At 35.2% G+C, this 27521-nt stretch overlaps 1 protein-coding gene across 3 annotated transcripts; it reads left to right on the forward strand.

The window, feature by feature from the left end:
• Window positions 1-926: 926 nt before the first annotated feature.
• Window positions 927-26465, forward strand: LOC132552167 (EF-hand calcium-binding domain-containing protein 14-like). 3 transcript variants are annotated; one of them, XM_060216310.1, is made up of 14 exons: window positions 927-1048; window positions 4214-4371; window positions 10516-10664; window positions 11104-11202; window positions 11493-11600; window positions 11821-11892; window positions 12776-12868; window positions 13577-13762; window positions 14278-14397; window positions 14662-14763; window positions 15692-15848; window positions 18948-19034; window positions 20576-20764; window positions 22032-26465. In XM_060216310.1, the coding sequence occupies exons 1-14, from the start codon at window positions 933-935 to the stop codon at window positions 22061-22063; spliced, it is 1668 nt and encodes a 555-aa protein (XP_060072293.1). In that variant the 5' UTR covers window positions 927-932; the 3' UTR covers window positions 22064-26465. The 3 variants fall into 3 exon arrangements, with proteins under 3 accessions (XP_060072293.1, XP_060072291.1, XP_060072292.1); XM_060216308.1 differs by lacking the exons at window positions 927-1048; window positions 4214-4371 and adding exons at window positions 8569-8770; window positions 9271-9419; XM_060216309.1 differs by lacking the exons at window positions 927-1048; window positions 4214-4371 and adding exons at window positions 8569-8770; window positions 9271-9419 and having other exon boundaries at window positions 18951-19034.
• The last annotated feature ends 1056 nt before the right edge of the window (window positions 26466-27521 follow it).

The raw sequence follows: 27521 nt of genomic DNA on the forward strand, positions 1-27521 counted from the left end.
GAAGGATTCTAAAGGTTATCTAATGGATATCAGATATATGAAAAACAAACATTGAGTGTTCTAGAAGTTGTTGAATCAAAACGGAAAACAGAATATGTAAACATTATTGCCACACGAAAACTTCTCTTGATACAAACCGCAGATCAAACAAAACCAATTCGTTATGATTTGAATTCGCCCTTACAGAAAATGTCTCGAGTTCAACTTGCTCAAACTAAACAACATCATGCCGAGATGTAACAAAACGTTGATTTTTTTTAATGTCAGTTTCCAATTAAACTTGCGACAGCACTCGTATTCATAATGGCTTTTTTCCTCAACTCTAGCACGGACTTACATAGTGAGAGACTAACGAAAAGGAAAGACTTGTTTTTCATTGACTTGACTGAATGACACCCAAATTCATATCTCGCGATGTTGTTGTTTGTGAATTCTGGTAAGTTAGGTTTTGTTATTAAAGAAGTTTTGAGGAAAATGGTTCCTCATTCGCAACAATGACGTATAATACAGTATATAATACTATACATCCCCGTTATCAGTATAAGATCAAGAGCGATTTTGTAACTGTATCGGGACTAGTGCGAGTTACTTCCCCTCCAACGCAAGTAGGAAGGCTTGTCGACGTTCAATACGAAGTTTTTATTATGTTTTTGTTTCTATCTGGGGATACCGTTATCAAGCATTTCCCTTCTATTTTCGCTCTTAAAATGTAACAAACTAGCACTCCTTCATTATGTATATCTAAACAATCGTTTGATGGTCACTGATGAACCCCCCCAAAAAAATGTCTGGTTCCCTTTGACCTCATGACGTCATAGGAAAACTTCCTGAACTGATTTCGGGAGAGGAACAAGTTTTTGACAACGTGTGCAGCTATTGTTTTTTGTTTATTTCTCCGTCCGGTGGTGTTAGATATCTACTTAACGCGTGAAATGAAGAAATCCGGGGCAACCAGTCAGGATATAATGATGAATCTACTCGGAAACTCATCGGATAGTGACCCAGAGCTACTAAATTTGCCTCCACTGAAAGGCAAAAGGCCCAAAAAGTAAGTTTTGTCTCAAACTCGCACACGTCAACCCCTTCTCAATATTCCCTACCATCTGTCGCATCGTAACTAAGGCATGTTTCTGAATAACTGCTGACTGGGAAACATGTATTGATCAATACATACATGTACGTCACTGAAACTCATTCTCCGACTTAAAAGGGTCAGTGTTATATCAGCGTTACATCGCTCGGTGTTATTGAATATTGTTGATATAAATTCAAGTACAGCCCCAGGGGTCAGACAGATAGGACTGGCCCGATTGTTAGATAACACACAAACATATGCATGTTTGGACGCTAAGTAATGCTTCAACATATTTGGTTGATGCACAGAATGAGCATTGTGTACAAAGCGTTATCACAGACTTAAATCTGTTCAATATTATTATGGGATTTTACTATATAATTCATTAGCCCTTGCTTAATCATGAAACTAATACATTTTAATGTCTAAATGAATTGTAATGCCTTAAAAGAAATCATTTCCACATATATATGGAGGGGTTTCCATCAAAACGCATAATTATTTATATTCACAGGTAATAAGGATTTTCATTTTTTTTATCATCATGTGACATTTCACTTAAGTGGGAAAATTTTGCACTTATGCAGGAAGTCTTTTGTTATGATGAGACAAAATCACGATAATGGACATGCTTCAGTACTCAAGTACACAATTACGTACTTGTGTACTTAATATCAATTCTTATATTGTGTATATACATATATGCATAAATAATTTGGTTACTGCAGAGACGTATATATATATATGTTATATATGTCTCCGGTTATTGCCATGTATGTATTTATCAAATAGAATGGTCTTATTTTGAAATTGAACATTCAAACAAATATGTAATACTCAAAAAGTTGTTTAAGTTTGTTACAATGTGCAAAAACCTGAAACCTTTTCAACAAATAAAAAGCCTGACTTTGAATATCACAAATTATTCTATAAGACATGTATATCATATTATGTATATAGTATCCTTATGGTTTGGCTTTTCTAAAGTTAGAAACATTCAGTCCATATGGTGCAGCTGTTCTAAATTTACAAACATGGAGTCCATATATATCAGCCTGCATATAACAATCTTTTATCTTACCAGAATATGGGGAAATCTTAATGACATGATTGATACTCAATTTTGCTGGGAAATATTGCACAGAAATACAGGAATGGAAGTCGTTTTTGTAACAAGTCGCTTCAGTAACAGGTCATTTTCCAGAGTCCTCAAGACGTTTCAGGATTTGAACAAGATTTTTCGGGACATGTTCTGGGTGATTTGGTGCATTAAGGAAAATGAGAATGTAACTTACTGTAATTGCGTTTTAGTTTTGTTTTGTTTTGGGGGATGGGAAAATTGAATCACATTTCATATTATATTAATAAACATATCTATGACGTCACCTATGTATCACCACTTCGGAAGGATTGAGGTCATGTTGTGTATCACAAGAATGTCTGACCACAGACTAAAAAATTTTAAGTCCTTACTCTGACAGTGTCACCTCCAGCTCCAGTGAATGCACAGGGGTTTGTAGGATTGACTGATGCTTCTAAATATTGATTAATTATAGTCATATGAAGTAAACAATTTTGAAAGAAAAAATTGTTAGCGAAACACAAGATGACAAAATATACATGTTTTAAGTTTTTATTTGAAAATGTGAAAACATAACGACACATGTATAATAATTAATATTGTCACAAGGCATCAAAATTTGACTGTATATTTCTGTAAAACTATGGTCTATATTAAGTTAAATAACTATTATATGACTTTAAATTTTCCAGGCCACTGATTGGCTCATTTCCAATATGCTTAGCTGAAGAAATCATTATATTTACCTTGCGTGCTCCCAGCAGGTTAATGTAACAATTCAGCCATAACCCTTTTATAGTAACAAGGGGATTTCCAATATCTGATCACTGAGCGTCCAATCAGAACGCTGTTATTGGCAAACGAAAACAATAACGAAGATTGAGGATAATCCAGGGCAGCCTAAAAACAGGCTTGCCACCTTGGATGAGGCTAAATTCAAACAATTATTGACCGAGAACGGTTCCAAGAATACCAGAAAAGCTACAGGTTTAGCGGTGAAAAACTTGTTTTCGTTGAATTAAAACACTTCTGTTGACCAATATTTACATGTAGGGTGTTTTTGATGAAGCAGGAGATACACACTCTTTAGGAACACCTGGTCTAATTCTCCTTGTACTTTTCAGGATTCCCCTGTAAACCTTTCTTTTCTTCATGTTTTGCCATAGATTTATTTGGTCACCCAAGTCAAGGTCTTAGAGCGACCTATTTCGATCCCCATTGGTCCTGACTTGTGTGAATTTTAACATTTTCGACTTCTTCTGGAAAACCCCTGAACTGATTTCAATGAAAATTTACAAAAACCTTCCATGACTAAAGGTACACCATTGTAATTGTAAATTATATGATGTTTTACTGTTCCAGGATAGAAAATTTTATATTGAAAAATTAAAATTTTGAGTGCAATTTCTTTTAATTCGAAAGTTTGTTATCACTATTTCTTCAGAACTACTGTATAAATCATTCTCAACTTTCATATAAAGGGTTTTTTTTAGGTCCCTAGTTGTGCCTATTTGAGTTTGGGATTGATCAGAAAAAAAAATGGCCAACAGGCAGCCATCTTGGATTTTGCCTAGTAAAGATTGTTATTGATATTTCTTAAGAAGTACTGAATGGATATCTCTGAAATTTCATACGTATGTTCCCTTTGATCTCTCCTTGTGCTCATTTGATTTTGGGATTGATCAGAAGAAACAAATTGTTTCAAAGTGGCCATTTTGGATTTGGCAGGTAAAGATTATCATTTATTCCTGCAAAGGAATGTTCAAATGTCATATCATCAAGAGAAAAAACAGAAAATAAAGGAAAAAATTTAACTTTCAAAGAGCATATCAAGATCAAACAAAGGTGGGTGCCAAGATCCCTCTGGGATCTCTTGTTTTACAAAATCATTTCCATGACATATTACAAGAAGCATTATGACTCGGGTGACAGTTAAGGCCTTTGGGCCTCTTGTTGAATTAGGGTTTGTATTATGATTCTATCTACATCTTGTCTCTGTGTTTTTCCATACTTGGTATTTGGATGATGTTGAAAGAGCATTTAATTATATATTTCAGGAAGAAGAACTTTGACTCGGACACGAGCCTGTGTAGCTTCTCGACTTTCCTAAAGATGTTTTTTGTGTTGTTACTCATCTGTGCTGTGTCTGTTCTCATGGTCATATCCTTTTCCCTCTCTGGACAGGTGGCAGAACTCAAACAAAAACTCCTTGAACGTAAGTATTACAGCATGAAACATTTTTACTATTAAATCTCAATTAGAGTAAGTATAAGCATAACAAAACTGATATAGTACTATTGTTTTTAAATCTCCTGTTAGTTAGTTTTCCAAGCTTATCCCTGCTCTCAGTCTAGACTCCTATCCTCTGTCTAAACACTTACCTTCTGTCTTGACTCCATATCCTCTGTCTTGACCTCTACCCTCTCTCTGGACTAATTACTTTCTGTCTGAACTTCCTTTCATCAGTCTAGACTACCTACTCTCTGTGTAGATTCCATGCCCTCTGTCTGGACCCTGGCCTCTTAGACTCCTAACCCTGTATAGACTTCCTATGTCAAGATTCTCTATGTTTACGCTCTGTCTGGCCTGTTGCCTGTCTGGACTAATTATATATAACGTCCCTTTGTCTGGATTCCCTAACAGCTGTCTAAGACTCCCTATCCTCTATCTGGACTCTTTATACAGGACTCTCTAGCCTCTGTCTGGACCCCTACACTTTGTTTACACTCCCTATCCTCTATCTGGACTTCCTATTCTCTGTTACTGGACTATCTCACCTCTGTCTGGACCCGTACACTTTGTTTACACTCCCTATCTTCTATCTGGACTTCCTATTCTCTGTTACTGGACTATCTCACCTCTGTCTGGACCCGTACACTTTGTTTACACTCCCTATCCTCTATCTGGACTTCCTATTCTCTGTTACTGGACTATCTCACCTCTGTCTAGACCCCATATACATTGTTTAGGCTCCCTATCCTCTATCTGGATTCCCTATTCTCTGTTACAGGACTCTCTAGCCTCTGTCTGGACCCCTATACTATGTTTACACTCCCTATCCTCTATCTTGACTTCCTATTCTCTGTTACTGGACTTCCTATCCTCTATCTGGACTCCCTATTCTCTGTTACAGGACTCTCTAGCCTCTGTCTGGACCCTACGCTTTGTTTACACTCCGTATCCTCTATCTGGACTCCCTATTCTCTGTTACAGGACTCTCTAACCTCTGTCTGGACCCCTATACTTTGTTTACACTCCCTGTCCTCTATCTGGACTCCCTATTCTCTGTTACAGGACTCCCGAGCCTCTGTCTGGACCCTTACACTTTGTTTACACTCACTATCCTTTATCTGGACTCCCTATTCTCTGTTACAGGACTCTCTAGCCTCTGTCTGGACCCCTGTACTTTGTTTACACTCTGTATCCTCTATCTGGACTTCCAATTCTCTGTTACTGGACTTCCTATCCTCTATCTGGACTCCCTATTCTCTGTTACAGGACTCTCTAGCCTCTGTCTGGACCCTACGCTTTGTTTACACTTCGTATCCTCTATCTGGACTCCCTATTCTCTGTTACAGGACTCTCTAGCCTCTGTCTGGACCCTTATACTTTGTTTACACTCCCTATCCTCTATCTGGACTCCCTATTCTCTGTTACAGGACTCTCTAACCTCTGTCTGGACCCCTATACTTTGTTTACACTCCCTATCCTCTATCTGGACTCCCTATTCTCTGTATAGACTCCCTAACATTTATCTGGACCTCTACCCACTCTCTGGACTATTTACCACATGTCTGAACTCCCTGTCATCCGACAAGAGTACCTACAGGTAGAACAGGCCTGAACAGGCTCCCTGTCTTCTTTCCGGACTATGTTTTCACTGCCCTTTATCTGGACTCCTTACCCGGTATAGACTCTCTGTCCACTGTCAAGATTGCCTATGTTTACCCTCTGTCTAGACTCCCTATACTCTGTTTGGACAAATTACCCTCTCTTTGGACCCCCTATCTCTTTTTTTGGTTACTATTCTGTTTTGAACCGTTTACTCTGTCTTAACTCCTTATTCCCTGTCTCCATATCCTCTGTCTAGACTAATTACCCACTGTCTGAACCCTATTTCCTCTATCTAGACTAATAACCCTTTGTCTGGACTCCCTACTGTCAGTTTTTACTCCATTTCCAGTCTTGACCCCTACCCTCTGTTTGTACTCCCTTTCCTCTGTCTAACCTCAATTTCTTCTGTCTGGACTAATTACCCTCTGTCTGGACTCCTATCCTCTACCTGAACTCTCTAAGCCTGTTTGGACCCCTACCCTCTCTCTGGACTAATTACCCTCTGTTTGGACTTTTTCCTATGTTTGGGATCTTTATTGTCTGTCTTGACACCCTACCATCTATCTGGACTCTCTTTCCACTGGACCCTCAACCCTCTGTCTGGACCCCCTGTCAGCTGTCTGGACTTCTACCATCTTTCTAGATACCCTATCTCCTGTTTTGACTTTCTTGCCAGTGTCTGAACTAATTGCCCTCTGTCTGGACTCTCTTTCCTCTGTCTTGTCTAATTACCCTCTTTCTAGACTTCCTAGATACTGTCTGGACCCACTCTCTCTGTCTTTGGTCTGGACCCTTTTTTTATGTCAAGGCTCTCACCCTCTGCTTGAATCCCTACCCCCTGTCAAGTTTCCCTGGAAATAAATTGATATCTGAGCCAAATGGTGAAGAAAGTTGGCAACCCATGTGTCTGTCAAAGTTTGCCTCTGCTCTAACTGCTTTATTCCTTGAGAACTTCTTATAATTATCAAGCTTCACACATTCATAAAGGGGTCAAGGTCGCTGTAACTATGCTGGATATTTATTTTTATAGCAGTTTCATTCCTATTTGGATTTTGATCAAACTACACTTGCAAATAACCACATTTTCTTGGACAAACCAAGTATCAAGGTTGTTGAATCAAGGTCACATTCTGAGGCACCGTTTTCAGAAAATCATTGTCAGCACCCTGGCGAATTCACACACTTGTAAAGCATTTAAATGTCTTTTTTAAGTTCGAGTTTCAGGGTTGTGCAAAGATCAGTCATTATTACTAGAACAAAGAGAATTGGTATCTTGATTCCTTACAGCATTTTTATCAAACCTCACACACTAAGAAATGACAATAACTACACATAGGTGATGAAACTATGGTCAGATTGTCAAACTTATGTATTGCATTGTTTCATTAAATTCAGTCACAAATTCATTGAACAATTTTCTATTTCTCCCAATTAACAGCAAACATCTTTATAATCATTAGAGTGTCATAGCTTGTATAGGGCAGGTAGGGGACATGTATTACTTTAGCAATGTTCAATGTGCTTGTTTCCTATCTTAAAGTAATCGGTAAAAGCACAAAAAACTGTATACTAAAATTACTAGCCTTGTTGTGTTTTATACCACTTTTCTACAAAAGTTAACCAACAACAAAAAAATTAAGAATGAAAAGTAGTAGAAAGCTTACTAACATTCCAATCGAAAATATTTACTTAAATGACAGTAAAACAATTTTCTTGTGACCTTTGGCAAGGAGCTTCTCGGGTCTATTCAACAAGTAGTTATTTTTTAATGTACTTAATCTTTGTCAGCTTGTATTATTATGTAAATGAGCACACATATATTTTACTTCATTCTGTCTAAAACATGATGAAAATGTTGCTGCGTCAAATAAGGCTCAGAAACCATATATATAAACATTTTTATTCTTGACAAAACCTATAATTTACTGCATGGTAATATTTTTGTTATAAAATTAAAATGACTAAATTCTCACTGGACGAAGTGATTTTGGTCAGACTGATTGGTGTGAAGTTGATTACAGATGAATACTGAATTGTACACCTGGTAGATAAGACTGTGAGAAAGAAAGCTTTGATGACTTCTTGGCTCAGTGAACAAACACAAAAGCAATCAGCTGCTCATTTCCAGTAGACATTTTTTCCCCATTTGTCCTTGATTACCTGAAAAAAAATCCCGTTTAGTAGCTCCCATAAAATATAAAGCATTGGGGATATGCAATGAAACCATAACATGATGTAAAAAAAAAGCACAAATTCTAATAGCTCCCATAAAATATAAAGCATTGGGGATATGCAATGAAACCATAACATGATGTAAAAAAAAAGCACAAATTCTAGAGACCGCAAGCTCATATTTTCGTGACAATATCTACTCGTAAGAAATGTTTAGACTGTTTTTTTCACACGTGGCTAATCATTCATGCAAATTTTTGCGGCAGAAAAATTATAATACGTCCAATCAGGAGCCAGTATTATCTATTTTCCGTAAGCGTGGGTTTACAACTTGTCACTTCCGGTTCGGGACGAGAAACTGACACTTCAGAAACAGCAGTAAGGGGGATTTTTCTTATTGATCCGCCAATGCTGGATCAACAAAGTAAAATTAATGTTGAATTCAAACCATCCAAAAGGATGAAAAAGCGTCGGGAACTCGATGCTCTTGTTGGCAACGGCAAAACACGGCGGAAATCTAAAAGCGGTCATGAGCTCCTGCGTTCTGACAGCGAATCGTCCGAGATAGACGAATTCAGTCTTTCGGCTCAAAAATCTTTCATGCGGAAGTAAGTTGCGGTAATTTTGTTATTAAAGTGTTGTAAACTTACAAGTTAAGACTAAGTCGACTTTTTTCAGTCGTTTCTCTTGAAATACAATAGACATCATTTTGGCGCAGTCAAGTATGTCGACGATTTATCTGTTTATCGTAGTGTCACCTGTTTCTACGTAATGCAATGTTTGTTTTCTGTACGGTAGCTCGATATATAGGTTACTAACATGACCAATGTGAACTTCAAACACGTTATATATCATAAAGTTTAAAGGACGGATAAATCGCGTGAAATAATACAAATATCGTTTATTGGTATTGAATTCTTTAATGGACAACACTACTACAATACCACACACGTGTTAATATATATTTGAAAAAATATGAAATAAGAAATAACTCTTCTCAATCAGTTTTAAAAGAAATCTTACTGATGGTTCAGATATATTCTGATGATCACTGTAGGCCTATGCCTTTTTGAATTTCCAATTTCCAATTTCCAACTGCTTTTAACAGTAAAGGACATGGTTCAGCAGGATGCTCATGCGTAACAGTTTTCGGCATCTTCCTGGTTGGCACTTGCCTTTTAGCATGTGTGGCTCTGTTATGGATGCACTTTCAAATGAAACAAGACCTTGATGAAATGAGAGACAAAATCTCCTCAGGTATATTATATCACATTACTCAAAGTATATTGTGAATCAGATGCCTAGTTTATAGTACAAATAGAACAAAACAGTATTGTATAAGACATGTATGTTTTAGTTGAGTTATCATCCTGGAAATGGTCTGTTAATGCAGAAAAGTATGATGTAGGGTCAGGAAACATTGAAAAGTAGCAGCATATGTGGTGTTAAATATTGTGTTTGTTCACTCATGAGCCGTGAAGTCATTGAAGATTCTTTTCACAGTGTTATCTAATCCTGTAGTGCCCCATTCACTTTTAGCCTGTTTTTATTGTTGACTAAGCACTGACCTCCTTGACCAGAGCCATTTTGACAATCAATGAAGCTCTTTTTCGAAATAATGATACAAATTAAATTATTATGAAATTAAGCTTGAAAGTGAAAATTACTCTGTCTTTTCAATGCCATTGATATAGAAAAAAAATCTTAATATATCAATCTGAAAGTGATTGAAACATATGGTATTATTTTTCAGCTTCTAAAAAAAAATAACTTTTCATCACGAAATTTGATCTAGACATGTCAATTATTTAAAAAAAAAAAATAGTGACTATTAAAGATTATTTGTTATGCAAGTAAGCATGTTATTCAGCTTTTTTATTACTGTTCATTAATATATACACAGTCTTCTGTATCTTGTACGTTTTATAGTTATCTTCTAGTTTGACATAAACTGATGTCACACAGAGCTGTATTTATTACTACACACTGATCATACATCGGTGTGATTGATCAAACATCTAAAATGGTCATTTCACACCTGGCCATTGATCTTGGAACCAGCATTAACATCACCCGCAACTGACATGTTCCTAACTAACCAATAATATATTATTGAACATTTAAACATAGCGTATGCTCATTTTACCTGTATTTATTTTATGGGGATGGTATACATTCTCGCATATGGCTTTAACATGATGGTAACATTGATGCAATTTTGTGAGTAATGTTGTGGCCACTGAGTTTTGCAAATGATAACTGACAAGATACTGTTATATATTAACAATAACTATATTAAAGCAATGTTACATTTGTGTATTATTTTTACATTCTAAATTGTTGTAAATTTTAGTGGAATCAAGAAACCAGAATGGTTTGGGAGATTATCAAGATTTACGAAACAAAGTTCAGACTGTCAACCAAACAATCCAAGGGATCAAGGCTGGCGGTGATGTGCAAACAGAGCGCATGAAACAGACACTGACTAACATTACGTATAAGGTACCCTCATCTCCTTCTGTTTGATCACACTGTATGTAATATGTTTGAATATAGTGTAATACAAGGCTAACCCAGGAAGCCAACCTACAAATTCTGATTGGATGGTCTTATTTCAGGACAATCAATGTTTGTAATTTTACTGAACAGCAGTATATAGGTGGGCTTATTACCAGGTATGGACTTATTGCCAGATAAACAGTAGAAAAATATTTCATAGTTGACAATTGTAGCATAGAACATTGTATATACTTTTTGTTATGTTGAAATTTTTTAAACTTTGCAATATTGAAATGAAAAAGTTCATGCATCATGAAGCCGGAATTGCTATTCTTAAATATGCTACCAGGCTCCTATCCTTTTCATGATAATAATGTTACACGGTTACATCTCACTTACTGCAGACATGTACAGTATAGTTTGTCTGTTGTACTGTTTTCAGATCCACCAGTTGTCCATGACTACTGAATCCTTACAAGATGGATTGAAAGCAGCTCCAGAAATAAAGCAGATAGCAGCCAAAGTTCCTGTGGTAGTATCTGTAAGCAATTTACTTTCTTTAAATACCAATTGTATTTCATAGTAGAATTTCACAAAGAGAAAGCAATTAAGTAGTCTATTACTGTTTAACAAAGACATATATCAACCACAATTATAAATAGCTCATCAATTTTCCCTTATTAATTTGCATATCAGTCCATTGTACAGAAAAGAAAGGCTGTTTCAATATTATGTAAATATTTGACAAATGTAGAAAAGAAATGTGTAATTGTAAACCAGATATAAGAAGTAAGTTAAAACAGCATTGAATTTAAGAATTTTTTCTTACAGACTGCAGCAAAGCTGGGAGTGAGTGTCAAATCAATGCAAACAACAATTGATGAACTGTTAGATTTTAAGAAAAAAACAGAGACTGAGCTGGATGCTTTGATGGATAAGGTAGGTAGCTTGATTTTGAAATAGTATAGGCAAATATAAATATTTTTGGATAGATCATTACTATGAAATACCTTGTAATAATTTTCTCTTGAATTTCATCTGTTTTAAGTGTACTTTATCGAAATATTTTGTAGTTTTAGATATTAGGGTAGTTTCATTGCTTACCATTTTCAGAATACATGATTAAAGTCTTATACCATTTTTGTTTTTTATTTTTCAGACTAGTACACCAACCACTTCATCAGGGGATTCTTCAAGCATGAATATGAATTTTCAGCAAGATACACTGGATGTAAGAATACTTGTAACAAGTGGACAAATAATACCTTATACCTTCAAGCAACAATAAGTAGTATTTTTTATACAAACATATATCAATGATACTGCAATGGTCTGAAAGTGCAATATAAAAATAGGTAATTGTGAATTTGTTGCAGGAATTAATCTTAAAGAGTTAGATATGCCAAGTGTTACCATGTGTCTGTAGACATGTTTTATAAATATTTGAAGACAGAACAATGTCTTTGTAGTCTCTGTAGACAGAACTATGTCTGTAGACTCTTAGACAGAACTATGTCTCTGTACACAGAATTCTGTGTCTGTAGGCAGATTTTACTAGGTCTATGTATGCAGATTTCACTGTCTGTAGACAGGGCTTGGTGTGTCTATGTAGACAGGAAGCAATGCTTGATAATCTGGTTTGAATTTGCCACAAGACAGGACTGATTGTGTCTGGAGATAATAATGTGTCTGTAGACAAGAAAAGTATGTCTCTGTGAACAGTTTTTCTGGATCTGTAGACAGGACTGGGTATGTCTCTTTAGACATGTTATCATACTTTGTAGACAAATTTTATTTTGGTTCTGTAGACAGGTTTTACTGTCTCCATACATTACCATATTTGTCTCTGTAGACAGCCCACAGTGGCCTGTAACAATGTTTCTGGGGGATTAAGACTTGAATGGTATATTATAACCCATAAAGAGGACCAACAATATACCAGCGAGAAATTTACCACCCTCAGAAAAGTTGCTGGTATTCAACCAAATACTGTTCAATTTTACATCATAAGTTTGTCTTAGTTGACAGATTGTACTGTGTATCTAGACAGGACTAGATGTATTTCTGCAGACAGGTTTAAATGCTTTGTAGACAGGTTTGTGTTTCTTTTGCAGAAATTTAATGCTATGACCCAGACATTGGCAGCTGTAAACAGTTCCTTGTGGAGCAAGATAGACATTTGGCAGCAGGATTTTTCACAGAGACAGGTACATTACAGATTCAAAAAGACATTGGTGCTAATTTTCTGTTATTCTTGTCATTATATTTACAAGCCAACCATTAGTAAGCATTTACATATAAGTGTATTTAAAATGTTTCTTAGAAATGATAATATATCTTTGAAAGTGTCCTAATATTGGGGTCATGGCGAAATGCTCTGAGGAAAAGATTGTGGCACCCTGTCAATTAATGTTACTTCTATTTAATGACTACTTTTCAATATCACTTTTGTTGATATTCCACATCATGTTTTGGGGTGTATTTGTCTGATATGTGTACGATTTTGGTATTCACTAATCTCGTATTAAAGTTCACTGGACTCGAGCCAAAAAGAAATCAATTCAAGTGAAACAAAATGATAAAAGGAAGAAAGAAATAAAAAAGTGTCTGAGTTTTAAAGCCCAAGACATAATGGAGATCAGTGGTACATTTCCTTGTTAAGTGTTAACAGAATGGCGCTCCTTAAAGAACAGATGGTCATTAACATAAAATTTGCACTATTACATTAATACTTATTTGTTTTTTGCATTTATTACACATCCAGGTGAAATTATGTATTTCAGTTTCCAGTCTGTTGTAATGGATATAAAATGTACTAGCTATTGAAAAAAGTATCTTCATAAATAGATTTAAACACAAATATTGTTTTCCAGTTTCCTTTTATACAATCAGAATTACTGAATGTTTTCTTTCAGGCCAAATATATTGAGAATGCTACCAATTTCCTTAAGATGAAGATGCAGAAGACAAGTGATACTGATTTGGCTCTTAGTGGATCCACTTCACCCCCAGGGGGCAGAGAAGGGGGCGATGGTGAACACATGACTGCAGAGTTAACAGATGCAATGGAAGCTGAAGTCAATGATATTGTCCATCAGATGGTATGTGTAGTATTCTCTTCAAGATTTGTACACATGATGGTGTATGTGTTGTAAATGTTTTCCAGGGACTTCAGATGTAGATAATTTTTTTTTGGAGAGGAATTTGAATTTTTCACCATATCGCAAAATCAGATATGGAACTATATTCCTTTTCCCCTAGTACTCCACTTATAACTGCAGTGGTTTACATAACAACTGTTGTTCACTCTACAATTTCAGCAATTAGATTTAGACATTATTGTTTAAAACATATACAATGATTCTCTGTTTCAGAACAGGCTTTGAGTATTAACTTTGAAGTGGTATTTAAATAACTCCTCTTGAGTTTTTGAGGTTATATAATATGTGATGAAATTGTCATCAATTTGTTGAAAATGAAATTTTTTATTTTAAAATACAGAGCGATAGTTTTTTTCTTTAGTTGGCGTCAGTAAATTTTTACAGTGATTGATTGTTAGACTTGGATTCTCATATTTTCTTATTTGGAATTAATACCCAATGGTATTTCTTAATAGGTATTGGATATGGATCTGATGAACAGAACTGAAGCAGATTCTAAAGCATTGGACTCGCTACTCACAAAAATGGACAATGTCACAGCCATTGTACAGACATTGAGAGACCAGTTTAATAAGGTAGTGTCAATATACAATAGAACATCAATAAACTAAACAGAGATCACAATTAAATGCACTATACTGTATAAAGCTGTTGTGACGTTTAGCCCAAGGTTCCAGGACATTATTACCTTACCCAGATACTTTGTTCTCAAGCAAAAAAATTCATCTATAATTCTGTGTATAAACAATAAAGAATGCATTTAAAATTTGTGTCTGATTTCCTTTTTTTGTTGCCATATAAGGAGCAATTTTATATATATCTATCTTCTGTGTTGTTAGGTGCAGAAAGATCATGTGTCTCTAGGAAAGTCAGATGAGACCGATGTTGAACAGGCAGACCAAATGAATGAACTAAAACAGGATGTGAATACACAGATACAGGTGAGTGACCAAAGACAGAAAACTAACAAACAGATACAGTTGAATGACCAAAGACAGGAAACTAACACACAAATTGATTGACCAAAGACAGGACACCAAGATACTGGTTAGTGACCTGAGACAGGACACATAGATACTGGTTAGTGACCTGAGACAGGACTCCAAGATACTGGTTAGTGACCTGAGACAGGACACCAACACACAGACATCAGAGTTACCCGAGACAGGACACTAACACACAGACATCAGAGTGACCTGAGACAGGACATTAACACACAGACATCAGAGTGACCTGAGACAGGACACTAACACACAGACATCAGAGAGACCCGAGACAGGACATTAACACACAGACATCAGAGTGACCCGAGAAAGGACACTAACACACAGACATCAGAGTGACCCGAGACAGGACATTAACACACAGACATCAGAGTGACCTGAGACAGGACATTAACACACAGACATCAGAGTGACCTGAGACAGGACAGTCACACACAGACATCAGAGTGACCTGAGACAGGACATTAACACACAGACATCAGAGTGACCTGAGACAGGACATTAACACACAGACATAAGAGTGACCCGAGACAGGACACCAACACAGACATCAGAGTGACCCGAGACAGGACACCAACATAGACATCAAAGTGACCCGAGACAGTACACCAACACAGACATCAGAGTGCCCTGAGACAGGACACCAACACACATTTGGATATGTTTTGATGTACTGACCAGTATTATTTAAGGTTTAAAACCTATTGATATAAATTGTCTGTACACGGACACATACAATATCAAATATTGATACAGGGCATCATGATACATTTATCAAATTCAAATTATATTGCTTAAATCCTTGAATCTTCTGTTGGTACTAGAAAAATATCACTTACATGTATCTTTTGTTCACACATTACAGGATCTCAACAAGACTGTTCAAGGTTTATTACATGATTTTGGTGCCGTGTCCAAACACTACCTGACCATGTACTCTAATCAAGTGAAAGTCATGGCTACTGTGGAGGGCCTGAAGAACTACTTGGGAGGGATGGAGAAGAAACTTAACCAGATTTCTGGTAGGAATCACCTGATTGTCTAGTGTTTTATATTCAGAAAAAATTATTCTCTCTATGGTGCTTTTTTCTGTTTAATTTAGGATGATATTTATCTTTTCTTCATTCAGACATTCAGATGTTTGTTCTTTATTGTTAGCGGGCTCTCTAGTGAGACATGTACCATTCTGCTTTTTTGTTACTTTCATTGGCGTCACGTCTGTTGTACAGTGATTTGCAAAACTGTTAGTTGTTGGTATTAGAACTGTTCCTGAAATGAATGATTAAGGTTTGGGTCAGGGGAAAGATTTGTAACAAATCTCAAAAACTGTTGTACTTATCATCCGTTGTTTGTGTGTGAACTATCCCTTTGGTGTATTTGTGTGTTATACTTACTCTCTAGTGTGCCTTTGTTTTTTCTTACTACTCCTATAGTGTGTTTGTGTGTTGTGCAACCCCTATAGTGTGTTTGTGTGTTGTACAACCCCTATAGTGTGTTTGTGTGTTATACAACTCCTATAGTGTGTTTGTGTGTTGTACAACCCCTATAGTGTGTTTGTGTGTTGTACAACCCCTATAGTGTGTTTGTGTGTTGTACAACCCCTATAGTGTGTTTGTGTGTTATACAACTCCTAAAGTGTGTTTGTATGTTGTGCAACCCCTATAGTGTGTTTGTGTGTTGTACAACCCCTATGGTGTGTTTGTGTGCTGTGCAATCCCTATGGTGTGTTTGTGTGCTGTACAACCCCTATGGTGTGTTTGTGTGTTGTACAACCCCTATGGTGTATTTTTGTGTTATACAACCCCTTTGGTGTATTTGTGTGTTGTAAAACCCCTATGGTGTGTTTGTGTGTTGTATAACCCCTATGCTGTGTTTGTGTGTTGTACAACCCCTATGGTGTGTTTATGTGTTATACAACCCCTATGGTGTGTTTATGTGTCATATAACCCCTATGGTGTTTTTGTGTGTTCTACCACAATGGTTTTCTTAACAATACATCTATTATTACTATTCCTTATATACCTGTAAATATACATGTTATGCAGGGTTCTTTAATATATATGCATGTCTGAAGTATTTGTTGTGCTACTTCGTTAAGTTTCTGTTATCCTGCTGTTTATTACTGAAGAAGAAACAAGTCCCACTAGTCTTTGTACGACTCCGCTTGACTTTTGTTTGCTTAATGTTCGTTTAACAAAATGCATGAGCTGTACCTGCATGTGGATGTCATTGGTATTCAGCAGCATCTACAGAACCCTTGGATACTGATGAGAGTAAAGTAACCAACCTTGTCCCTAATAAAACCGAGTCCCCACAGCAGCCTGCCACAGTGGAAAACCAACCACATGTCACAAGTACACCTGACCAAATGACTTCTCTTAAAAATGACATAGTTGTCTCCCCTACATCAACATCAAAGTCAACTTTGATACAAGGTACAGATTTTAAATGATCATATTCAGGCAATTACTAAAAAAAACTGTTGCTAACACTATCATAGCTTATGATATCTTAAATCAAACACTGTCATGTCTCCTTATAAACCTAACAATGTCATGTCTCCTTATAAACCTAACCATGTCATGTCTCCTTATAAACCTAACAATATCATGTCTCCTTATAAACCTAACAATGTCATGTCTCCTTATAAACCAACAATGTCATGTCTCCTTATAAACCTAACAATGTCATGTCTCCTTATAAACCTAACAATGTCATGTCTCCTTATAAACCTAACAATGTCATGTCTCCTTATAAACCAACAATGTCATGTCTCCTTATAAACCTAACAATGTCATGTCTCCTTATAAACCTAACAATGTCATGTCTCCTTATAAACCTAACCATGTCATGTCTCCTTATAAATCTAACAATGTCATGTCTCCTTATAAACCTAACAATGTCATGTCTCCTTAAAAACCTAACCATGTCATGTCTCCTTATAAATCTAACAATGTCATGTCTCCTTATAAACCTAACCATGTCATGTCTCCTTATAAACCTAACAATGTCATGTCTCCTTATAAACCTAACCATGTCATGTCTCCTTATAAACCTAACAATGTCATGTCTCCTTATAAACCTAACCATGTCATGTCTCCTTATAAACCTAACCATGTCATGTCTCCTTATAAACCTAACAATGTCATGTCTCCTTATAAACCTAACCATGTCATGTCTCCTTATAAACCTAACCATGTCATGTCTCCTTATAAACCTAACCATGTCATGTCTCCTTATAAACCTAACAATGTCATGTCTCCTTATAAACCTAACCATGTCATGTCTCCTTATAAACCTAACAATGTCATGTCTCCTTAAAAACCTAACCATGTCATGTCTCCTTAAAAACCTAAGAATGTCATGCCATGTCTCCTAATATCCCTAATTATGCCATCACTCCTGATAAACCTAACTGTCATTTTTCCTTACAAACCTTATACTGTTGTTACTCCTTATAAACCTAACAATGATCTTTGCTACAGGCTGACTTAATACTGTAAAGCATTAAAATCAGTCCTATTGCATTTATCACCAACAGGACAAGTATGAATATATTATAAATGTCAGTACTGGGACTGCTTTGAAGGACAACAATTTTTCTTGGATAGTGTCACTGTTATGTACATGGTTGGTTTTTTAAAGCATAGATCAAGATGACCTGTCAGATGATCTGAATCTCTATTGTAATTACAGCCATATTTCTTTTGAAGTAAGAATGCTTTGTGGTCTTTGTAGGATCATTACTATGTAAAGGAAGAGTGTAGTTTTCCACAATTAATGTCCGAAAAATGTGCTAAGAATTATCAGGAGACAACCAAATAGAATATTATTTACTGTTAAAGAAGTATGTCCCTCAGAATGTTGGGGTATGGAACTTGAAAAAGAATTGATTTCATTAAGAAATCTTTGAAACACTCAGGTGAGAGATACAGTGACTTTGAACCCCTGGTTGAACTTGATCTAATTTGAAAGTGGGTGTAATTTGTCTGTCAACACCATTCCTGGGTAGACAAGCAATACAGGCCCATGAAAAATGAGTGTCATATAAAGTGTACTTGTGAGAATTTAGGAGAAAATTGAACATGCTTCTGAATGTTATGGATACAATTATGTTTCAGAAGAAGACCATTCAGGCATTCCGCCCCCACCACCACCTCCACCACACTTTCCTGTGGTGAAGATTCCAGGTATCAACAGTTTATCAGGTAAGATTCCACAGAAAAATTACTGATGTTAAATTGAGATTGTGCCAATTGCCCATTTGGTATTCAAACGGTTCTATTTTAACATACTGCTGGGCTGGTATTGTGCGTAAGGATTGTCATTTTTGATGTTGTTAAACATTTTAATGCTAATCATATCAGTTAGATATTAGGCCTGACTGCTGTCCTCACCATTAATCACAGCAATTAATGATTTAGCCTACTTCAGCACACTAAATATAGATATCAGAAAGATATCCAGAGGCCTCTTTATCTCTGTGCATAATGAATATCATTCCCACAATACAAATCAGTTTGATTTGAAGTTTTTTCAACAGTTGATCAGAGTACGTGACGGGGATCCCCCATCAGTGACAACCTTTAAGTACAATGCTTGCAAAGTTTCAGACAACAAGTCTGTCTTTGTCAATGACAAACAATTGACAACATTTCTTGCTGTAGTTTTTGGGAAGTCCATTACATAATCATTATTCTAGCCCATACCATAAAAGACTGTTTGACAAGCATTTTGACTGTTAACATCTTTATGAAGCACCTGTCATGTACTTACGATTTTCTGAAACACACATATATTGTATTAAAATAATCAATGTGAAAAGTTAATCTATATCAACCCGTGCTGTAATAATGTATGTCTTCATTCCCTCATATATCATGTATGTGATCTGAGTTACAAACAAATTTCTGTTTTGTTAAATTGATTCCTCAGCTGCACCCTGCACAGGCCTGGATTACATTTTGAAACAGATAACAACACTGAACCTATTGTCATTCTTAAAAGATTTCCTGATGGAACAGTTACCCTGACCGAATCACTCAAATAAACCATATACTGCCTGCTGCACAAATTATCTTATTATTGATGTTTTAAAAAAAAAAAAAAAAAAAATTAGCAGCCCCCTTTCTTTCCATTTGGCCCCCATTTTGGGGCCCAGCTTCCCTCTCGGTGCCAGAACTGGATTGAACACTTGTTCTGTCAGTTTATGTTTCATACTGCACGACAGACTTGAGATCAGTTCCATGTTGTTTAGGGAACAACTTTTGTACTATTTGACACAAATTTTCAGACATTAAAGAGTTCTCTACTCAGAATTGAAATTACATTCCTACTAGCAGCACTCTATGTTAATATTTATGAATCATTATTATCCCTACCACCGGGAAGTTGGAAAGTGTTACTATAATAAACCATTTCTGTCACCATTTTTTGTTTCTGTTCTATAGCATATGTTGAGCTTTCTTGAGCCAATCCTTGTCAAACTTATTTAAGATAATAGTTAATAAACACTTTCATGCCTAATTTATATATATATATATTTTTTTCAAAATGGATGTCACTGTGACATGACATGGGTACACCCAGTATGTTGCTCCTCCCAGTGGACAAGGTACTATGGAATGAGGTCTGATTTTATCTGAAGATATCATTTTGTTAAGAATGTTTACACTCATATTTTGAATTACCTCCTCCTGTATTTTTCAGCTATACATTCTACCCACATACATTAATATTGTTGTTGTAGATCTGAAGACAAGCTTCAGTCGCTGGGACAAAGATGGTAATGAGCTAGTATCAAGGCAAGATATGGATGGATTCATGCCAGAGGTTCCTTCTGAGGAACTGCTCAAACCTTATGATATTGATAATGATGGACTCTACAGTCTTGATGAAATGATTGCAGCCTTTGGTTATACTGAGATGGAGGCACCACGTAAGATTGCAATTTAGCTTAGATGTGATCATTGATAATCCAGTGTTCGACACAGTTCATTGACTCTGTAGGATATTTGAAGAGAAGTAATCTTGCTATTGAAAAAAGGGCTTTACCAATATAAATCCTGTGGGAGAGTTTGGGAGTATTACAACATCCTTTGCCACATGAAAATGTATTTGATTTCCTTTTAAAATTTCCGAATGGCAAGATCTATGAGATACTTAATGAATACAAAGAAGAAAGTTACTTACATACACTTAACAGATAAGGAAGTTACTTACATACACTTAACAGATAAGGAAGTTACTTACATACAGTGAACAGATAAGGAAGTTACTTACATACACTTAACAGATAAGGAAGTTACTTACATACAGTTATCAGATAAGGAAGTTACTTACATACACTTAACAGATAAGGAAGTTACTTACATACACTTAACAGATAAGGAAGTTACTTACATACACTTAACAGATAAGGAAGTTACTTACATACACTTAACAGATAAGAAAGTTACTTACATACAGTGAACAGATAAGGAAGTTACTTACATACAGTGAACAGATAAGGAAGTTACTTACATACAGTTAACAGATAAGGAAGTTACTTACATACACTTAACAGATAAGGAAGTTACTTACATACACTTAACAGATAAGGAAGTTACTTACATACAGTGAACAGATAAGGAAGTTACTTACATACAGTGAACAGATAAGGAAGTTACTTACATACAGTGAACAGATAAGGAAGTTACTTACATACAGTGAACAGATAAGGAAGTTACTTACATACACTTAACAGATAAGAAAGTTACTTACATACACTTAACAGATAAGAAAGTTACTTACATACAGTGAACAGATAAGGAAGTTACTTACATACAGTGAACAGATAAGGAAGTTACTTACATACACTTAACAGATAAGAAAGTTACTTAAATACAGTTATCAGATAAGGAAGTGACTTAAATACAGTTAACTGGTAAGAAAGTTACTTAAATACAGTTAACAGATGAGGAAGTTACTTACATACACTTAACAGATAAGGAAGTTACTTACATACAGTGAACAGATAAGGAAGTTACTTACATACACTTAACAGATAAGAAAGTTACTTAAATACAGTTATCAGATAAGGAAGTTACTTAAATACAGTTAACTGGTAAGAAAGTTACTTAAATACAGTTAACAGATGAGGAAGTTACTAAAATACAGTTAACCTGTTAAAAAATAAGCTGACTGTATTTTACTTTACATTACAGAACCAACTGAGGAGTCTAATTCTCAACAGTGAGTGACTTCACTGAAGGCGTAACATTTGTCTGTGATATTCTTGGTCTGCTTGTGTAGCAGACTCCACATAGAGGTTCATCTCTGCTGGCAAGGTGTTGGACCTCGTTGTTTCAGTTGTTGTGCCAAACATTACCTTGGTGATATCCCATCAGGCCACAGCGAGGAAACAAACTGGTGTATATATCGGGGATTATAGCGAATACTCTTTTCATCATTTTTCAGTTCAGAAAAATTAAAAATATTGGTTGATAAAGTGCATTTAGGTCAAACATAGCTAGGAAATTCCAGGCTCAGATATATTAGAATATCTGAATGTCAAGATATTTTCTTGATAGTTAAAACTTTCAGTGCTGTAAACACAAATGCATATTTTAACATTTTGTTACCATAATAGAAGTATGTTTCACCCAAGAAAGAATAAGTCCTGTGTAAAGTATATCAGCTTTTTTATACAGTGATATTTGTTTTTTTAGATGTTAAGCATGAAATAAGGAAGCTTTTCATCAGATTCTGTATTTACTCAGGTCTCAATAACCTAGGCTTATTGCAAGGAGGTTTCACTGACTTTTTCTTTGAATAAAAGACAGAACATTATCAAACCAGTGATTAAAAGACAGAACATCATCAAACCAGTGGTCCTTTGTCCCTATCCAAGCAGACTCCATAATCCTACTCATCATTACAAGTAAATTAAGTAAAAACATAAAAATTTATTTGTATATTCTATGTCCTTACCAGGTATCTTCTACTTTCATTTTGAATATGTATGTATAAGAACAACATTCCAGTCATCCTTTGTACCAAGAAATTTTTTGATCCCAAATTTGCGAGAAATGTTTTGATATGTGCTACCTTATTGAACAATTATAATCCATGTTTTTTTGAGGTTTTTTTTGTCTGTCCGTTTTCGTATGTATTTTCTTCCATCATTTGATCTTGGAATCATGTGGATTTCCAGGATTAAAATGTGCTATTAATGAATCCTTGATGAAAAAAAAAGACATACTAGATATGAAATCAGTCTTTAATCTGATAGCAACTCCTTCGTTGTCTATTGTTGGGTTATTATTGTATGCAACATGTACTACAAGCAGTTCCAGTCTGGTGATCCTTTAGGAATCTTACCAAGTTTGATTCCTCAACAAAAACAACGAAATGATAAAAAAAAAAGCAGTCCGGCATTATAACTACCCTTATCTCACAGACACTGGTAGTAAGGAATATTGATAAACCAATATATTTTTCATCCTCAATGAGTGAAGAAAGTAATTAAATTTATTAAGTTTATTACATACCAGCACGTCAACACTCGAATGGTCACAATACAGTGAAATTTTGTCATCCTCTACCCTCACCTCACTCATTTCACTGGCACTGGTCGTGAATATATCGGAATCCACTTTTGTGCCCAGTGTCATAAGATGTGTGAAGCTAGGTCAAATGGTTTAATGATAATTCTGATCATTTAAAGATTGGCCAGTCTTGTGGTATATTTAGTGTCAGCTCAATGACCTGGAAATGATGGACGTATATTTATATATCATTTAACTAGAGAAACTAAAGCAATAAATATATAGAGTGATATTTCTGTCCTAGGAGAAAGTGTTGTTTACTTGAGATTCCCTAAATCATGATATTGTTGGTGTGAGAAATTTTAACATGCTTACAAGCAACTGTATATTGCTTATTTTCATCAAATTGGTATTGTACGTAAGGCATAGTATAGTGTTTAATCACTCATTTTATGTGTGTTCAATTAGGCTCCAGGTATGGCACATATCCTATGTCGTGGTTCCATATACAAAGTGTATGTCGCCTATTATGTGACTCGCTGAGCACTGATAATGTTAATTTTGTTTAAGTACAGTCTCTTCGTGCCCTATATAAAAAAATCCAAATCCTTATTCTCCCTTTGAAATTTTTCATTAAAATATAATTGATGAAGAAATTTGGACGTTTAATCTGAAAGTTTCTGTTTGAACGTTCTTGATCTGCCTATATAAGTAGTAAACCAAGTTGTGATACTTGACTGTAATCTGACAAATAATTTATGTTTTCAATGCATGAGTGTGAGTGTTGCAAGAGGCAAAATGTATCAAAGTCCATGTAATGTAAGAGTATAATGATAATTCAGTGATGTGAGTATATGGTTGCGTACTAGTAAATTGTTGCTGTTATGTTAGACTATTAAAGGCTTAGTACTTAGTCATTATTATGCAAGTTATCAACTTGTATTTGTTAATGGTGTATAGAGAGGTGTGATATTTGTGCACATGTAGATCTTATGTAACCCAAGCCAAACGTTATATCAATATTCAAACAGAAATTAGTTATTTATTACACAGAGTGGTTACATAGGTGAAGTAGATGACAGTGTTTGTTGCCAGATCTAGGGAGTAACTTCTCACAAACACCAGTGCAAAGGTTTGCTAAACCTAGATTTATCTTCCTTATTCTTAAAATAGTAAAAACTGCAGCCAAAGCAAATAAGTAAATCCGAGGATTTTTAGAAACATTGAATCAAGTACACAAATACTTGTGTACAGAAACCGTAGTAAGACTTTTGTAGAATTTCCTGGTGCGTAACCGGAGTTGTACTATTAACCCACCATTTGAAGATAAAGAGTAGCTACTGTAATGTAATGAGACTAGCATATGTAGATATCTTTGATAAGGGATGTTCATGATTATTTGAAAATCTATATCATATGTATATTGATATCAGCTTGTATGTGTTGTATGTACAATGGTGTTAATTTTTACGTTTTGTTGACACATGAACAACATGATCAGTATGCTGTATTTCGGTGCAACTTTTACCAAGTTGTATATTTTTGCGATTCGTATTCTGGAATCTGTCACCTTTACAGTCATAATGTTCATTAAACTTTTCATCATACAGATGGAATGGAATTTATATGTTAAGATTAAAGTTGGCCGGTGTAAATTTGTGATAGAAATTTTACATTGCCTATATGATGTACAATCAGAAACGTACAGCACAGGTTTGTAGGACTGTAAAGTTGATGTATTCATGTGTAATCACTAACTAAAATTGATACGTTTAATTTGATTGATTTTGATTTTGCTAATGAATTTTGATATCTGGATATTGAAGCTGACAATGTTACATTGGCAATACCAATATGTATTACCTCATAATTTGATCAGAGTTCAATTACCAACATTTTGTATAGTGTGTTTGAAGTATATTCTGCCATGTTTTTTTCTTAAATATCTGCATACTAGACAAACATTTTTTAAGGCAACAAAAAAAAATCTGTTTTTTTTTATTTTTGAAGTGCTTACCTTTTTTGTTTTTTTTTTTTTTTTTTTTTGACTTGCTGAGTGTATTCAACTTACATGTGTTGACATGAAGTAGGGTTGGATATTTCCAGTATGACACTATTTCTGTAATATTTCCAATCTACTTGTAGTTGATGTATGGTTTTATCTAGTCACAACATATTTCTCATTATTGTTGATCATTGTTTTTGTAAAATTTCTGGCATCAAAGTCTTATTTTATGGGTTTATTGATAGATCCTTACACTTCAGCCATGGGACTCTTAAATGTAGATTCACAAACCCTCAATAAACAACATGTGTTGTCTGTAATGACCCTGATGTTGACCTATGGATTTAGTCCATAAGTTAATGTGAAAGGATGGTCAATAGAATATGGTTAACGATGATTATTCCAAAAATATTGTATAAACTACAGCCAGTCCTTGCTATATATTCTGTATAAACTAAGTAAAAAATATTCAAACTTTTTTTTATATTTCCAGAATTTAGTTGTGTTATTCAAGCCTCTCAAATATGTTTCATTCAGAATTTCAGAATCAATCATATAACCAGACATTTGTTTTAGTACAGTTCCATTCCTAACCGGTTCTGTTATCATTATATTGAGAACCAACAACTCACCTGATCCTTATCATTGAAGTTTTGTCTGAAGCTGGTTCGTTTCGTTCAAATTGATAACTTATCAAACAAACATTTCGCGTTTGTCTACTGCTTCATTTGTATCATTAAATAGGACTTTGATTGCTGTAAATAGTTGATTTATCATATCATGTGTTGTCCATCAATTTTATCACATTTATCATATACAGTTATTTAAGTACTAAAAGAAGACATCTTTGTGACCTACTGATAAGAGGTTAAAAGGATGTATGTATGTGTGTGAACTGTATGTCAGCTCTATTGTACTGTTAGGTTGTCATACAGTTGACTTCATGGTGTGTAGCATGAATATCTAATTATCAAATTATTTCTATATAGCCAGTACTTCTTTGTTTCTTACATATGCCTATTTCTTATCCTAACTGTTATACAAGTGTCAGTAGAAATTGTACACCGGTAATGCCACTATCATCATATTGTGAAATGTATATTATGGACAATGGTTGTTACACTATATAAGTCTTAATCTCACCACTTCTTTCCACTTTTGGAGTCTTCAGAAGTAATAAGTCTGAAAATGCCATAATTTGGTAACAAATAACAATCCATTTGATTAAGGAAATTGTTTCTCAGTGGTTGTGTCCAAGTTATCGATCACTGGGAACTTGTCATACTTGTTTATCATGGTGTTCATGTTTCACTTGTTACTTTGTGTTACAAGATCTGTGCCACAGAAATCCTATTTACTTAAAAGAATTACAAATGTCTTTATATTGAAGTAACATAATCTGTTACCTCTATTTAAGAACGCATTCCTTGATTCTCTGGTCCCATACACTGTATTTTATTTGGCTCTTCAGTTATCCTTAATGTAGCCGGTGTCATAATTTAGGACTTTTAAAAGTGAAAAAAATCAACCATGACTTCTGTATTTAGTATCATAGAATATGAATGTAGTATGATAACTACTATGTATATGACTCTGTTCTATATTGTTTTGGATCGTGGCATACTATTTGAATAGTAGTTCAATTCACATGTGATGTTTAAATCAATCATGTCCAGTTTCACATTCATCGACTAGATAGAAAGCTCATAAAAACCAGTCATTATTTTTTAGTACATATCTTGACAGTAACGAGACCAAATGTCATGACCTTAGTTACCAGTCATGTCCTTTAACCAAAACTGACCTGATGTCATGACCTTAGTAACCAGATGTATCATTTAACTAAAACTGACCTAATGTCAAGACCTTAGTTAACAGTCATGCCCATATGACCTTAGTTACCAGACAACAGACCTGATGTCATGACCTTAGTTACCAGACAACAGAGACCTGATGTCATGACCTGAGTGACTTGACATCCTTGTGGGTATTGTGGTTTTTTATAGAGTGGTGTAATGTTATTGTATGAGAGGTGTACAAGTGAATTTTTAATAAAATCTCTGTAAAAACAACATTGAATTCAGTGTAATCATTATCCCCGGCAGTATTAGATAGAAGGGATGTCATGACCAGTATTTTCTCCATCCCACCGATCATTGAAT

The sequence above is a fragment of the Ylistrum balloti genome, unplaced genomic scaffold (genome assembly GCF_031769215.1).
Source record: "Ylistrum balloti isolate Yb309-2 unplaced genomic scaffold, AGI_CSIRO_Ybal_v1 Utg370240, whole genome shotgun sequence".
Lineage (NCBI taxonomy): Eukaryota > Metazoa > Mollusca > Bivalvia > Pectinida > Pectinidae > Ylistrum > Ylistrum balloti.